At 51.9% G+C, this 12,349-nt stretch overlaps 3 protein-coding genes across 3 annotated transcripts; 1 reads left to right on the forward strand and 2 right to left on the reverse strand.

Moving 5' to 3' along the window:
• Window positions 1-1,280: 1,280 nt before the first annotated feature.
• Window positions 1,281-5,216, reverse strand: PV08_06919 (uncharacterized protein; the record flags this gene model as incomplete). The annotated part of the gene is made up of 1 exon (XM_016381252.1): window positions 1,281-5,216. One exon carries the CDS (start codon window positions 5,214-5,216, stop codon window positions 1,281-1,283), a length of 3,936 nt encoding a protein of 1,311 aa, XP_016234354.1.
• A 785-nt stretch (window positions 5,217-6,001) lies between these two features.
• PV08_06920 (uncharacterized protein) lies at window positions 6,002-8,433 on the forward strand (the record flags this gene model as incomplete). Its single annotated transcript, XM_016381253.1, has 8 exons — window positions 6,002-6,064; window positions 6,125-6,206; window positions 6,273-6,350; window positions 6,413-6,429; window positions 7,418-7,518; window positions 7,627-7,930; window positions 8,098-8,196; window positions 8,263-8,433. The coding sequence occupies 8 exons, from the start codon at window positions 6,002-6,004 to the stop codon at window positions 8,431-8,433; spliced, it is 915 nt and encodes a 304-aa protein (XP_016234355.1).
• A 1,264-nt stretch (window positions 8,434-9,697) lies between these two features.
• Window positions 9,698-10,516, reverse strand: PV08_06921 (uncharacterized protein; the record flags this gene model as incomplete). The annotated part of the gene is made up of 1 exon (XM_016381254.1): window positions 9,698-10,516. The coding sequence occupies one exon, from the start codon at window positions 10,514-10,516 to the stop codon at window positions 9,698-9,700; it is 819 nt and encodes a 272-aa protein (XP_016234356.1).
• Window positions 10,517-12,349: the final 1,833 nt, after the last annotated feature.

The following is a 12,349-nucleotide window of genomic DNA, read 5'->3' on the forward strand; positions in this document are numbered from 1 at the left end:
GGGGGGAAGAGAGAGAGAGAGAGAGAGAGAGAGAGAGAGAGAGAGAGAGAGTAGATGAGCAGTGGTGAAAAGGGAAAGTCCTTGGGGACGAATGAATGTGGGAAAACAATTGGGAGCTGTTGAGATATGTTTTTGTGTTGCGTGCGACTCGACGAAAAGCTGGCAACGGCCCACGACCCGTGTCCCCTTGTGAATGTCGACGACTTGGCTGCTCAAAGAGCTCTGTCGCAAAGAAATCTTCACATGATATTGAGGGAGCAGAAAGGGCTTGGGTGGGTTTTTTGTCGGGCGAGGGAGCGAGGGAGAGAGGGAGACGAGAAGAAAATGGAACGATTGAGCCATGTTTGGGCGCCTGGGCTCTGGTCCTTTTACTTGACGTTAGGTACAGTAGATCAGATACACATGATGTACGTTTGGAATATTGGCACTTTGAGTGTCGAGTTGCTCAACCTTGACTTGGATACCTTACTTCGTGAACTGAAATCAGTGGATTGATCAATAGAGAGGTAGGGATGAGACAGCAGATGCGGACAAGGGGAGTCGAGGTGACTTTTTTTGGCCTGTGTTTCTGTTGGAAGACGCAGGGTTAAATTGCGTCGTGTTTCTGTCGTTGGATGACCATACCACCACCTTGGTAGGTACAGTATTTACGACTTTTTGTGCGGCCGACGGGCACTGTTCATCGACCTCTACATATGATTGGAATCCATCAAAAAATGGAAGAAGAAAAAAAATTTTGGAAGATCCTGTCTGTACACATGACGGGAATATACCGTGGTATGTATGAGTGTGGATGGTTTTGTGTGTGTGTGTGTGTGTGTCACTGTCTCAATGGTCTTCTCTCTCTTTTTTTTCTCCCCCCCCCCTACCTCTGTTCGACACTATTTTCGAGATACATATACCGCATATACCGTATGGGGGATGATGGGGGTTCTGACCTCGCACTAAATAAACCACCGTCGAGCTTACCTAGGTATGTGGCTCGTCGGCTCGTCGGCTCGTCGTCACGTACTCAAAAGGTGCTGCCCCCATGCATGTATCCTCATCGAGCGTGGATGTTCGTCTTTTCACCGAAGCGTCGAGGACGACCAACAACCGCTAGAGACGAAAAAGATCAAACGAGGCCCAATGGCGGCGAAGAAATAACTACACAGGTAGGTAGCTATCTATGGAAACGCCGGCAAAGGACAGAGACCACGACGCAGAGATGAAGATTAATTTACCACGACGACGACGACGACGACGAGGACGACTACAAAGACGCAGAGGGACAATTCTATCTACTCATCCTCTTCATCGTCCTCATCGTCATCTTCCTCGTCCTCATCTACTTCTGCATCTTCGTCGTCGTCGTCATCATCATCGTCATCTGCAGGGGCATCCCCATCGTCATCTCCAGTTGTGTCACTTTCTTCCTCCTCCGGTATCACAGCGTCCGAGGTCTCGTCTTCTGATTCTTCACCATTATCGTCATCATCATCATCTTCTTCTTCTTCGTCTTCGGAATTTTCATCATCTTCCTCTTCATCACCGCCACTAGATGAATCAGCCTCGGCGTCTTGATCGTCTTCTTCCTCGACGACATTGGCACGAGCCTTGCCCTTGTCATTCACCTTCTCCTCTTCCTCATCTTCATCCTCGTCCGCGGGCGCATCGACATCCTCGTCAGCCTCGGCATCGACTTCGGCGTGCACAGCCTTGGCAGAAGCAGCAGCAGTTGCAGTTGAAACTTCAATGACATCGCCATCCTCAATATCAACAGTCGTCGAGTCGTTTCTGGAACTCCGAGCCCTTGTAGTCCTCGTACTCGGGCCAGCCTGGGAGGCGGCGGGGGCATTGAAGGGAGTGAGCACTTCAATCGTACTTGAATTTGCAAGAGCGCTTCTCCTACTACTCCGTCGTGCAGGCGTGTTTGGGACAGACAACGTCTCTTTGCCTTTGCCCATGTCAAGACTGCCGGTGCGAGTCCTCGTCGTGGTGCTAGCGCCTCCTCCTCCTCCGCCGTTGACATTGGCCACGGTATTGGCATGGCGTGGTGAACTTCGTACCGCAACGGCGGGAGTGGTGTGGGTCGTATTCCCATTCGCATTGGACCCAGACCCAGCACGTCCGAACGCAGTCGTTAAATTCCGCTTCTTCGTGCTCCGTTGCCTAAGCATGGCGGGGTGAATCGGTGGATCAATCTGGAACCGTGTAGGAGGGATGTTGAGTGTGCGATATGCAAGAGCGTAGCCCGTCAGAGGAGGTTCTGGCATCTTGGTGTCCTGTTTATGTGCTGCTACTTTGCTTCCTTCTTCCGCTTGGACATCAGCCGCATCGTTGTTCTCAGACTTCGCATTCCTGGAGTCCTCGCTGGTCATCCCATCCCCGTTTACTAACCCAACACTGAGGCCATTAACCTTGAGTGCAGGCTGTGTAAGCTGCGTGGAAACGGTACCGTTCATGGCATCTGTGGATGGTGGACCCGGAGCGACCACACCGAGGTCATTGGTAAGTGGATCATCTTGAGACTCTGCCTTCGTATCGGAATCCACCGCAGCCGTGACTGATGCACGTCGAGACACAGCTGTTGTAGACTTCGCCCTCGACCTGGGCGATATGTTACCAGAATCAAGCACGTCAACTTCAGTGTCCACTTCTGTAAGGGATTTCCCAGCTTTGGAAACAACTTCGCCAGGCCCAGTCTCCTCTTTTTCTTCCTCGTCCTCGTCATCGTCGCGAGGGGCCAGAGCTTGCAAATGCTGTCCGTCGAGGGTGGCTTGATCGCTACGACCCATGATATAGGGAGTCCATATCAAGGCTTCGGGTCGTAACTTACGATGCTTCTTGGAATCGAACTCATCGACTATTCGTTCGTACAGTTTCTTGTCGTATCGGACTGCATATGTTTTGGTCACTGGGTCCTTCACAAAAGCGTATAGTCTTTCCAAAGAATGAATCACATCATCTGCCGTCATGCCAGTCCTAGCCATAAGCGTTCTCGTGCTGAAAGGCTTGAGGCCGATGTCAAGAAGGTGACGCGAGATGGTCAAATCCCAATACGACCGATATGCTGTCAGACCCATATCTGACAGAGGTTTCTCTGGCGATCCCTCTTTGCCTTCAATTCTGGTCAGGAGATATGAAAAGTCGATGAGAAACGTCGCATATCCTTTTCGCTGATGTATCGGCATCACCAATATACAGCTAACATTATTCTGGCTCGCGGGGCGCTTTTCCTTGCTGAAATAGCCGACAAAATGGTATCCAAATTCGTCATATTCTGTCAAGATGTAAAACAAGAATGGCTCAACATCGTAGTACAGCGTTTTCGAGCCAAGGAACATTTTGGCCATTAGACAAAGACATTGGCAGTACTCGGTCTTCTTGCGTCCGTCCACTTCCCACACTGACAACGTGCCCTCGCGGTAGATTTCGTCCCCGGGAGGATGTTTGGCGGGACATTTCAATTTGTGCCGATACGCCACAAACTCAGAAGGTAGGTATTTCAGGCAGAATTCACAAATGAAGAGTCTCGATTCATGTGAATATTCTTCGGGATATGGCGCCGCATAAAAGGTGTCAATGACAAACTTGCCAAACTGGATACATTTGATCTTGGTCGGTGGTCCTGACACGGTTCGATTAGGCTTTGACGTTCCCTCCTTGTCTCCGTTAATTTCCGCTTCGGCTGCAGCAGATGTCCTTCGACGTTCTTCTTCTGCTTCCTTTCTGGCAATCTCGAAGATTTCACGATCTTTCAGCTGTGGCAATGACCGTGATGTGTCAGCTTCTGCCTCTGTGAGTATCCCGCCATACGGCTTGGCGTTGAGCTCCGCTTCGCGATCTGTGAACGCCGAGGGAAAGATGAGGTGATGGGTCGGCAAGGCAGGAAATTTGGGCACTGGAGGTTGATAAACCGGCGCCGGTATCTTGGGTACTTTTTTTCTTTCTCTAACTGGGGCAGCTTTCCTTCTTCCCGGCCGAGGAGGCTTGTTTAGGATCTCTTCGATCTTAGACTGTCCCAAGTGGAATGCGAGGATGAATTTGTGTGGTGGCGCTTTGTTGAATGGGCGGTGTTGCAAGATTCGTGCAACTGGTTTGGTAATCTTCTGGCTTGCTCTCGTTGAGTGGGCGACTGCTTTCTCCTCCTCAGCCTTGCTATCCACCGAGATGGCTTCCAGTGCCCGCGGGGTGACTTTACGGCGTCGCTTCTCTGTCGGTGGAGGTTCTTCAGTGGGCGATTTCCTCTTTCTGAGAGCTCGTCCTCCATCTTCACCTTCTTGTATCAATGGCTGCGCGAAGATTGAGTGTGAGCCAGGTTTCTGCACACCCCGAGTGACAGGTAATAAATCTCTGACAAGTCGAGGTGCTGAATTCTTCGATCGCACCGTTTGTTCCTTTGGAGATTCGGATTGGCCCGGCTGCTGTAGACAGTCAGGACACTGCCATGCACCAGTTTTATCGTTCTCGACTTCGTCTCTTTCTTGAAGGCAGCGCAGATGGGCATGTTTCCCGCAACCCGAACAAGCCAAAAGCGTATCGGCATCTGCAGAGGCTGTATCATTGGTCTTATCACAAAACATACATTCAGGTTCCGCATGATTTGTTTGAGTTTCTTTCGCAACCTCTTCACCCTGCTCAGACTGCGAGCTTGAGTCTTCGCTGTCAGATTCATCCGAGCTTTGACTCTTGCCGTCACTTGTTGCGTCGTCACTACTCTCTTCATCGCCGCTGTTGTCTTCTTGAGCAGGGTCATCGGTCTCAGCCTCCGCATCTTCATCCGCATCTGCGTCAGTGTCGCTCTCGGCTTCGGCATCCTTGTCATCAGCGTCAGAGACAGCGTTGGCCTCGTCGTCCTCATCCTCGTCCGCATCTGCATCCGCCTCACTGTCTTCTCCCTTCACAGGAGAGTCTGTGGTTGCCTCGGCCCGCGGAGGAGAGGAACTTTCAGCCTCATCGTCGTCACTACCTTCTTCCTCAGCTGACCGTTGTAACTGTTCGTCCAACGCGCTGTCTTCCGGGTTGGGTGCATGTGCAGAATCGGTGTCTCGCTCACCCACCTCTTCTGTGTTCCGCTTTGCCATTGGTTTGCCAGCCGCAGCTACAACGCGCACATTGATCGTAGGGCCAATCAGATCTTCATTTGCATTAGACTCGACATCGACTTCCCCTGATACACTTTCTTGATCCAGACTAGATGTCTCGTCTGGTTCTTCGGACACAAGAGGTGGCATGAGAGCGGCCTTTTGTCGTGGTGACTGTCCTGCTCGAAACGCCTTACGACCGCTTGTGCAGATGGTTTCCCAGTGACATCGGATTCCCCAGAGTGCAGTTTTCCGCTTCCAACGCTCACGCGATCACACCAAGGGAACTACGACGCATGTTCCGCTTTGGGGCGGCCCCGGTCGTGGTCGTTGGGTCGGTCTCGCGGGGAGGAGGTAGGTCTTTCTCTCGAACGCGTAAAGACTGTGCGCGACAGGACTCGGACGTCGTTCAAAGTGTGTTTCCTGAAAATTGATACAGGTGGTACACGTAAATTGATCGTCTGTGACTTGTTGCGTCTGGTATTACCTGGCTCGAGGGCGTCTCGAAGACAGTTCCTCTCGCAGAGACCTACCACTGAACGTCCAGCATCACGTGATGATATGCGCGTTGAATCTTCTCGGCTTACTTGCCTTTGATAGCTGCTCACCCCTGGTCAATTACTAAGGCACTTTGGAGTACTCATACCTGCCATAAAGCGGCCTCGTTGGCACTCCAAAACAAGCAATCATCTTGGCAGAAAGTCGACTTGGATGAGCTTCAAGCTGCATCGCGATTGCTAGAGGCCAATACTAGGATCCAGTCTCACCACACCCCTGCGCTATGTGCTGGATGTTGTTGAAGGAGACATAAGAGTGTTCCGCCCTTGCCAACATAGACGATCAAAGTCGAATTTCCCACCGTCGCAACAACACGACACTTTGAACCCATCGCATCGAGACACCCGACAATCCGTCCGCATAATCCACGAGTCACCATGGGTGTCCCTTTCGAAGCCCTCCTCCCCTATGCCATCATGGTGGGGATGTTTGGTATTACGGTACGGTTGCCCGAGAGGCGCTGGGCATTCTGAAGCATGGAACTAAGCAGAAAACCACAGGGTGCGGGTTTGGCTTCGATCAAATACTATAAAAACGACTACAAGCGGCCGAGATATCTGATAGACAGATGGGACAGACAGAGTTAGTCGCGTTCACCAAACGTGGTCACACAGAAACAGACAGACACAGAGGCTAACTGCTACCAAGTGATGGAGAGAGATCAACGGTTAACGGGCAAGTTCAGAGGACAGTCGGATGCCGTGGAGGCACCTCTTGGATTCGAAGGTATGTAGCCTCATACCTGGTCGAAAGATAAATCAATCGTTCACAAGCTAACATTCCCACAGTCAACAGCAGATGGAAGGTTTGTGACAATTTCTCGCGTCATATCTTAACGCAGGTTTCTAATCCCTTTTTCCCAGGCTGAACCACGAATCACATGATAAGACTACGTACCGTACTCAATATTCAAAACAACTCGACCTGTCACATCTGTACATATATCTCTGGGTTTGATGGCATGCAGACATGGAAGAGCGAATCACTCCATACATACCATGAATACATACGGCCTCATCATACGAAAGTCGTGTGAAGGACCGAATGAGCGATATGATTCGATTTGCACCCTGGGTCTCACAAGAGTCCTCAGCTCCGGTATAGCGACTGTAGGCTTCTTTTGACCGTGCTTGTTCTTTCTCAAGGACTAGGGAGTTGGCCGTACCTGACTGTGAAATGTTTAGACCAAAACGGCGTTATGAGACATTGTTTCGAGCCGTACGCTGCATCGTATCCTTGTAATGGTGACTTGACAGATAACCATGCCGAGGCCTGTGAAAGCCCATAGCCCTCAGGGGGGACAACAAGGAAGCATTGAATTTCTATGAAGGTGTCGATGGTCGTCTCGATTCCGTGCACGAGGAACCGGAATACGCCCGGGGAGCGTAGAAGGAAGTCTTAGGGCAGCAACCGACCCGTACACTCATGTCAGGGCCGATTCACTTTCAGATCTATTTGCGAGATCGGTGGTTTAAGAGTCCTCACTCCTTGAATGTCTTTCAGTGCCTTGGGGATAATGATCAATAGATCGTCCCCTGTTGTTCTGTGCAGGAGTAGATTGCAGAGGATTGCGACTCCCTTTGACTTTGCCGTCCCTTCTACCCATTCATCAATCACTGCGTGCCGTCGTCGTCCTCCTTCCTCTCCGTTGGCCAATTGCCGATTCAGAAGGATGTCGACAGCTCCAGGCGATCTTCAAGAGAAGCTCCGCCGCCTGCATGACTATTCAGCCTGCGACGTAAGGATTCTTGCTGCCCTCCCATGGCATTGACCTTGCCCACACATTTGCACAGGTTTCCGATGCGTTGCTCAAGCTCCAAAAGCCCGCAGCGGGCGAAGTTGCGAGAGCCGGATTCCTGGCCGACATCGGTAAGCAAAGGACGACATTACAGCAGTTCTTCCCGTTCAGGTCGCTACGTTCGTCGTCGAGTCAATCTTAACAAGAATGACAAGGACCGGTTCCGTCTTCGCAGACACTCGCAGGTGAAGCTGCAGCGAGCAGCACCAGCACCACCAGCAGCAAGGTGATTGCACCCGCGTGCACTTTGAAGCTGGTGTCGAAGAACTCCCCTCCTCCTCCTCCAGGATCAGCACCACCTGCCGCCGACAACACCATCCCCAAGGGTAGCCATTGGGTCGACCTAACAGAAGCTGGCAGTGTCGTCGTCATCGACCAGCCAGAAGGCCAAAAGTGTGCGGCCGTAGGCGGCATCATGGCTCAACGGATGAAAGTAAGGGGTGTGGCTGCGTGCGTCGTCGGTGGCCGTGTGCGAGACATGGCTGAGTTGAAAGAGTCCAAACTACCAGTACGCGAGCATTCCCTGTTGCTGTTGTATTACTTCTATCCCTCTCTCTCTCTCTATCTCTCTTGCGTCCGCGTCTGTGTTGTTATGTCCTATTTTTCGTCAATCATATGTTATGCTCCTACCATTCGTCAATCACGTTGTTGACGAAAAGCAACCTGGGGAAACAGATCTTTGCACTGGGGAAGTCGACAGTGGGGACCAACGCCGAGTCGACGGTATACGCGCGCAACGTCCCAGTGACCATAACCGGCGTCACGGTGGCTCCGGTGAGAAACCATGATGAAAGCGATACTGAATCGCTTGAGGACCCCCGCCGTTGACAATGCCTACAGGGAGACATCATCTTTTGCGACCCGCTGGAGGGTGTCGTGGTCATCCCGCGGGACCTCCTCGACGACACGCTGTCCTTGATGCCTAAGCTGGTGGCTGCGGACGACAAGGTGAAGGAAGCTGTAGAGAAAGGAATGACAGTGGCCGAAGCGTTCAAGAAGTTCAGAGGATAGAGGAATTGTGAGGTTGTCCACTCGTGAAGTCTCATCAAGGGAGTTTTCTGTCCCTACCTACCGATTCCACGGGCGCAGTCCCCTCCCCCTGGGGAACGATTCCATTACCTGCTATTATTGTACGTCCTCGGGCCGAAGAGGTTAGAACAGCAAATTACAGTTGGGCTAGTTTCCTGAAGCGGTTCTTCATGTTCTGCAGAGCAGTTCGAATGCACGCCGTCTCTAGCTTTTCACCGTGAAATCGTATGGGCGAAGTTGGCATGGTCGGAAGGGACGTGATCCTCGTGGGGGATCCCATTTTCGCAGATGGGAGAAAGATAGCCTTGGGTCAAGGCTTCATCGATACGGTTTTGAGATTGGATCTAGTGTTTTCGTGTACAAGGCTTCTTCACCATTGTTGGTACGTACTGGTAAATCAGCTGGTCATGTCATTGCCAAACGCCTTGAACGTCAACTTCGGGGCTTCCTCCAAGTCACAATTCTACAAATCATATATTTATATTACCTGCCGATACAAAAGCTGCTTTTTCCTCAGGGGGACAGAGAGAGGCATGGCTCTGATCTAGGTCTTGGGTGTAGCTTCCGAAGGACATGGATTCATTCATGTACGTCCAGTGCGACGGTGTCTCTACGTGTGTATCTTTGCCTGGCCTAGTCTTGTTTGACCTCGTCGAGCTACCCTCTACCCCTGCATGCATTTCCCCCCCTGGGGCATACCGTTGTCGTCTGCCAGTGTCTAAGCCCGTTCTTTGTTTGGGGGCAAGGGTAAACGAAGCCTCCCAAATGTCTTTATGGTACCTCGGCTACCCTACCTACGGTACTTGATACCCATTACATACGTACTCAAAGGTAGGCTACACACGTTCGAAGTCTGCGACAAGGGGCTTTGATCTTGGGAGAGACATTGTGCTTCTATTACTCTCTTCTTTCCCTATATCCCATCCACGCAGGAAGACCATTCCAAGAGGGTGACTGCTGTTCCCCGCTCGTACATGTGCGAGAAGTGCACCACGCAAACATACAAACACACCCGAAAAAGTGAGGGGGAAAGGAGTGCAAATCCCCCTCGCATTGCCGTCGTTTCACCCTCCCCACGAACTGAGGGCGAACTATGTCGATGGAGAAGCGAGAACGAAGAACGAAGGCGAGGATAAGAAGCCTACATTTAACCTTGACGACCATCCCAGCTTGTTCCTGAACATCTGACGAAGAATCATGACCACAACTTTCTTTGGTCGAGGTTAGGCATCAGGTTTCAAGGTTTTCACTCGGTCTTGAAGGCAATGGTACGGCTCTTGACGACATCGTCGTCCTCGCCAATGTCCAACTCTCTCAGTTCACCGGTGCCGACGTTATAAATCAGGCCGTGGACCTGCAGACCCCGTTCCTGGATGGCGTCGATGACGACGGGGTTCTCATGCAGGACCTTGGCGCCTTGGCGGACATTCAACTCGACGAGTTTGAGCGCCCTTTCTTTCTCGTCCAGGCTGTTCAACAGGGCCAGGTTCTCACGGCGAATGGCCCGCAGTGGCATGAGCCAGGTGTCGATCAGACCGAGTTTCTTGTTATCCAGGGCCGCGGCGATGCCTCCGCACGAGGTATGTCCGCATATGATGATGTGCTTGACCTTGAGGTACTGCACGGCGAACTGGATCACGGACAACGAGTTGATGTCGGTGGCCGTAAGGATGTTGGCGATGTTACGGTGGCAGAAGATCTCGCCGGGTTTCAGGCCGAGGATGGTCGTCTCGGGGCACCGGGAGTCTGCACATCCAATCCAGAGAATCTGAGGGGATTGTCCTTTGCCCAGGGACTCGAAGAGTTCGGGCTCCGTCTCGGCAAGGGAGCGGCGCCATGCGGAGTTGTTGTTGAAGGCTTTGGTGAAGGCGTCCTCGGCCTTTGAATCTATAGACAGGAGTGGGTTAGTCGACTGGCTGACACTGAGGCAAAGGTCGTTTCTTTCTCCAGGAAAAAGGAAAGAATGTTCGGGAGTTGGCGGGTCGGGTCGGGCAGCAACAGGAGCTAAAAGAAAGCGAAGGTGATGTCTGCATGGACAGTGGTATGATGTGTTCAATGATACCATGAGGCAGGCATGCAGGGGTGAGCTGGAGGGGGCCGTGGTGGTCACGTGAATCAACACGCCCAAATCAGAATTGTTGAGGCCAAAGTGGATGGCGGTGCCAACAACAGATTGAGTAGTCAAACAGGAAGATCATGGGGAACATCGAAAGAATACAAGAACATAAGAATAATCTTGCAAATTGTGCATCATGATTATTCCATAGGTCGATGCATGGATGTTTTGCTTTGATGAGGCTGCAGTTGAATGCGTTGCAAAACAGTGGGGTACAAGGTGTTGGTAGAACGAGGAGCATTCAACACCTAGAGGTAAAAAAATTCAGAGATGGATGGACTAACCTGAAGACATCGTGATCGGATTGAATTCTTCGTCCTCCTCTTTTTGTTCTTCGACTTCAGTGGCTGTGTTGTTTGCTGTTGTCGAGTGCTTGTGGCTAGAGCTGCAAGATCGTGTCTGTACTCGCAGTGAAGATGGGAATCGGCGAGATATAAAAAGGTTGGACGAATTCGAGGATGATGACGGTGATGGCGGGAGCACAGAACGGATCCTCACAGGCCAGTAGATCCCGGTAGGACCTGGATAAGCTGTAGCAGCAGATCTACTGGTACTAGCGCTTCGAGCAGGGAATGTACTCGTATGGGACCGGAACCAGTGGGAAGAAGCTTGTGGCTTGTCTGTCTGAGATGATAAAAGTACACCTTGACCTAGTCCGAATGGTCGCCCACACGCGAGATTGCTGTTGAGACGTCGCGACGGCGACGGTGGGAGAGACGAGGAAGCGGTGCAGCGTATGGATCGAGTGAGCATCGCACCTCCGGTCCCAAGGTAGATAGATAGAGAGAAACTGAGGGGTGAAGGAGACCTGAGGTCAGAGGCCGGGGACGGTCTTTTTTTTTCTTCTTCCGAAGACAATGATGACGCTGTGCACAGCACGTACTCCGTACAGCCTGCGAATATCGGATATTGCAAGCGCTGTACGGAGAAAAAGCATCGTAGGCGCGGCGTGGACTGGCTTCAGGTCGGAGTGCGAGCGCTTCTCTCTTTCTGTTAGTGGCTTCCGGTCCCCGATATGGTGGGAACTCTAGGCGGAGAGTGGCTGCTTGGGGCGAGTTAGTGGCCCATTAGCAGCCTACACGGCGCCTGTGAATGGCCCACGGCCGCCCTAACACCCGCCCTTGGACACGGATTTTAGGTAAAGCCTCCAAGGGGCATCGGTCGCGTCGATAGCCTGGTGAGCCGCCCAAGATTCTCCCGGTCGATCTCACCAAGATCCTTAGATCCTTAGATCCCCTCTCCGACCAGTTTGGCTGGGGCCAGTTGGCAAAATTCTTGTGCTGACTCTTAAACGCGCGATTGGCCGTCGGCCGACCACCTCAGTTATCAGCATCGGAGCTTACCTAGGTAGGAGTGAATACGAAGTACGGCGAAGAAGGAAGAACACCTCCTCGGAGAGCCCTTTTCCTGTTGATTGTTGAATGCCTGTCGATCGATGTTGAGCTTCACACTCCGTACACTACGAGTACTCTGACTCTTGTTCGTACTCGTTATCTCTATCGCCAAGGGATCTGCTACGACTGCTCCCCCTTCACTCCCGCGCCGTTTCTCCTGGATTCTGTGACAACACCTTTTGTCCTTATCAACAAGGTTCTGACTTGTACGGGGCGACTATGACTTGTGTCCCCTCCGAACTCCCACCGCGGCTGCTTCAAGCTCTGACCTCAGATTTAGTGTCAAGATGGGCGTTACACCAAGACCCCCTACAAACGAGAGACTACAGGCTTCATCCTTTCGTCGAAAGTTTTCCGACATAGCATTCATTGTGCCTCGATATCTTCG

The sequence above is a fragment of the Exophiala spinifera genome (genome assembly GCF_000836115.1).
Source record: "Exophiala spinifera strain CBS 89968 unplaced genomic scaffold supercont1.5, whole genome shotgun sequence".
In the NCBI taxonomy this organism is placed as follows: Eukaryota; Fungi; Ascomycota; class Eurotiomycetes; order Chaetothyriales; family Herpotrichiellaceae; genus Exophiala; species Exophiala spinifera.